Source organism: Alnus glutinosa, chromosome 7, assembly GCF_958979055.1.
Source record: "Alnus glutinosa chromosome 7, dhAlnGlut1.1, whole genome shotgun sequence".
Lineage (NCBI taxonomy): Eukaryota > Viridiplantae > Streptophyta > Magnoliopsida > Fagales > Betulaceae > Alnus > Alnus glutinosa.
The window spans coordinates 22,481,707-22,485,403 of record NC_084892.1 but is presented as its reverse complement, the minus strand read 5'-3'; the positions used below and the strand labels follow the sequence as shown (position 1 = coordinate 22,485,403).

The 3,697-nt window shown below is 37.1% G+C and overlaps 1 protein-coding gene across 1 annotated transcript; it reads right to left on the bottom strand.

Annotated features, from left to right (window-relative positions):
• Positions 1-346: 346 nt before the first annotated feature.
• LOC133873326 (uncharacterized) lies at positions 347-1,093 on the bottom strand. The gene is made up of 2 exons (XM_062311046.1): positions 788-1,093; positions 347-727 (listed from the first exon to the last, which is right to left on the bottom strand). Exons 1-2 carry the CDS (start codon positions 1,091-1,093, stop codon positions 347-349), a joined length of 687 nt encoding a protein of 228 aa, XP_062167030.1.
• Between the last annotated feature and the right edge of the window lie 2,604 nt (positions 1,094-3,697).

Here is a 3,697-nt window from a genome sequence, read left to right as displayed (position 1 = left end):
CTGTTACTACATCCGCATCCTCTTCATCACCTTTAACTCCTTCTTCTTCTCCTCCGGGCATAAGAGAATATACCCGTGCCTGTGCTCCGCTTCCTTGAGATTTTGTTCCTTCAGCAGTATTCATAGGACAGTCCTTCAAGAAATGTCCAGGCTTTCCACATCTAAAGCAAGTGGACGTTCTCTGCCTACAATCTCCTTTGTGGATCCTTAAGCATTTATTGTAGACAGTCTTTCGGCCACTGATCTTTGGTCGGAAGCTCTTACCCATAGTGGGTTTAGAACCACTTCCAATAGCCTGCCTCTTGACTAGGCGAGTCATCTGCTGCTTCGAACGTTTCTTCAATTCTTATGCTGCGGCTGATTCTCGTATTCCTCTTTCAGCTAGAGACGCAACTTCTACCAATCTGGCGTATTCCTTTATTTCCAGACAAATCACTCTCTCCCTGATACGTGGGTTGAGGCCATTCTCAAATCGTTCCGCTTTCGTTTCTTCGTCAGGGATAAGATTGGCTGCAAACCGAGCTAGCTCCATGAATCTGGCAGAATATTGCTCTACAGTCATGTCACCTTGGACTAGATTCTGAAATTCTATCGCTCGTAGTTGCCTCTGAGATCGAGGGAAAAAACGTCGATTGTACTCTTCCTTAAACATCTCCCAAGTAATTACTGTTCCTCCTCCAAGTAGCACCTTCCTTGCAGTCCACCATCTCTTAGCTTCAGCCGTTAGCTGCAGTACAATGTACTGAACCTTCTACTCATCTGTACAACCGAGGGTAGTGTACAGTACATCTATATCTGTGAGCCAAGCTTCTGCAACATTTGGCCCTTTCGTTCCTTCAAAATTTCGAAAGTGATAGCTAGCGAAATCGCGTAATGAACAACCTACGAGTTCAGCTCGTTCATTGGGTCGCGGAATTCGTGATATTGCTTCTGCCAGATGCCTAGTGGTGTCAGCTATAAGTTGTATTAAAGCTGGGTGTATGCCATCATTGAATGGTGGCGGTGGAGGTGGGGGTGGCAAATCTTCCTCACCATTTTCTTCGGGACGAGGGACGCGATTAGAGTCACAGAGGGGACGGCTTCTAGGAGGCATGATTCTGTGTTTTAAAGGAACAATTATTCCACATTTGTAGAATACTATCATTTTCCTTTAAGCGACTATATAATGTTTAAAATCAAACAATAAAGCTAACAACCTAATTATTTAACAATCAGTCACTGATAAAGATTTCATAAACAATTCATGCTATAAACAATTATAACACTCAAAATTACTCAAATAAACAATGATTATAAACAATAAAATTCTAAGTGCACATATACATCTATCTATTGAAGCGAGTTATTTTATTCTTATTCTAACTCATGAAATTCAAATTAATATCTAGTATATATATATATATATATATTCAAACAAAAATACTTTTGTGTTCCTATAGCTCTGTGTGCCTAGATCTTATGCTAAGGTCAAATCTAAGGTCCTCAGAGCAAACTGCTCTAATACCAAACTGTAACGACCCGCTTTTACAAAAAGCGTAAGTGAAAATTTTCAAATTTTCACGTGACATTACTAACTTATCAGAGGTACATGTTGGCAACAGAATATATGTAAATGTAATAAAGATTTGGGAATAGATTGACACCTCAGAGCTACTACTGAAATACCTCAAAATATATATATTAAGTCAGTAAGTATAATTATACAAATAGTGATAACAGTCATGCCTCACAGGGCAAGATAGTCATACAAGCCAAATATACACATATAACTGAAAGATCATAAGTAATGTCTTGAGTTAAGTAGGGTGAACTACAACAGGGTAGTCCCAAAAAGAAAGGGTATCCAGCCTTGCAAAAAGACTGAACCAGAGACCATCTATGAGTCGGGATAGTCCTGATATTCTTCTTCCTCTTCATAGCCTGAATCATTACAAGATACCATACAAAGAGAAGACAACAACATAAACACTAAAGTGAGTCCACTGTTTCCAATAATAATATGAGTGCTGATTTATTTAATTAATGCAACACAAAGCAATGGCCATATAATCACATGTATATACAAAATATAATCTATGACCGCGAATCATAGACATAAAATGAACATAAACGTAATCATAAAGCAATGATAGTTTTAAGTGTAGAGTTTTGGGTATTTCCCTTTTTCCACTACTCTGTTGGCCTTGGCACGGTTAGCGTGTTATTTGAAACCTTGGCTTCCTCCCTTTAACTTTTAATTATAATCTTTGGGAGCCTAGGCTCATGGAAACCTTGGTTTCCCTGGTGACCTAGGTACACCATTTTTTGTATTTATTATTCTCTTTTCAGGTACCTCCTCATTCACTGAGAACCTAGGAACTCATGTGAAGCCTCGCGTACCAACCGTGGATTTAGATCCAGCAGCTTGTTATTAGACAGATTATTAAAAATAATAAAACATGCTAAGCCACATGCATAAACAAGTAAATAAAACAATAAGCATAATATTATAGGAAAAGTCAACCAGCTTCGTCCTCAGTAAGTATAGAGATACTTACTAGTTTCTGCTCCAAATATTTTCCTTTACAACTGCATAATAATCATCATGTGATAATAATAGATTAATAAAGCATTTATGAAAACATTATTATTACCGTATCTCTTCCTAGATATTACAACGGCCACAGATTTACACATGATCTCGTATTTATTTATTTATTTTAGTGCTTACTTACCAATTCTTATATTAGTGCTACCATAATTATCCATTCTTTAGGGCATCATTTAACACACAACATACCTTAAAAACAAGAATACAAATGTCATTTAATCAAGTACACATATGAATTTGCCTTCCTTTAATTCACACATCCTTATAACACACACATAAATATTTGAAACACATTCCTTTCTTTAAATACAAATTCATCTTTTTTTCCTCTTAATATTTACACTCACATATCTCTCTCTCTCTCTCTCTCTCTCTCTATATATATATATATATATATATATCTACACATTATAAGTTAGTAAATCCAAATACACACACACACACACACACACATATATATATATACCAAAAGGGGGGCGGAAGCAGGGAGTAGGAGCTTAATAGTAAGAAGTGGTGACAGTGGTGTGGATAGAGTGATAGTTAGCATAAGAAAACATAGTAATATGCATAACAATTTCAATATCAAAATCTGAATACAAAATAAGAGAGTATTCAACAATGATCATGAAATTAACTTAAAAGTAATGCTTAGATTCAAAATAACTTGAATGTAAAACTTACAAATGAACTTAGGCCAGAATGCAACTGGCGATTACAAGCTTAGACTTAGAAACACTGGAATGAAACATTACAAGTGTTTGGCTTATGAGAGATTCAGGTGAGGTTACAAAGAAGTAAACTCTGAAACAAGCTCTGCCTTGAACTTCAGACTTTTGCTCCTTAAATAGACTTTAGGAGGACTCAGGGCTGGAATCACGGAATGCCAGCATGCTTAGACTTGTCAGGCGTGCACCGAAAGCAGACTCTTTCTGCTTTTACCTTAGGTAACTCGCACCGAAAGCAGGGTAAAACTTTTGGTGAATAGTGAAAATGTCACTATTCATGAATAGTACCATGTCGGGTGGCCGACCGAGAACTGTTCACTTTTGTCTTGTTGTGCCGTCGGGGCTACTTTGAAATCCAAGTCCAAATCAGTGATGCTATTTG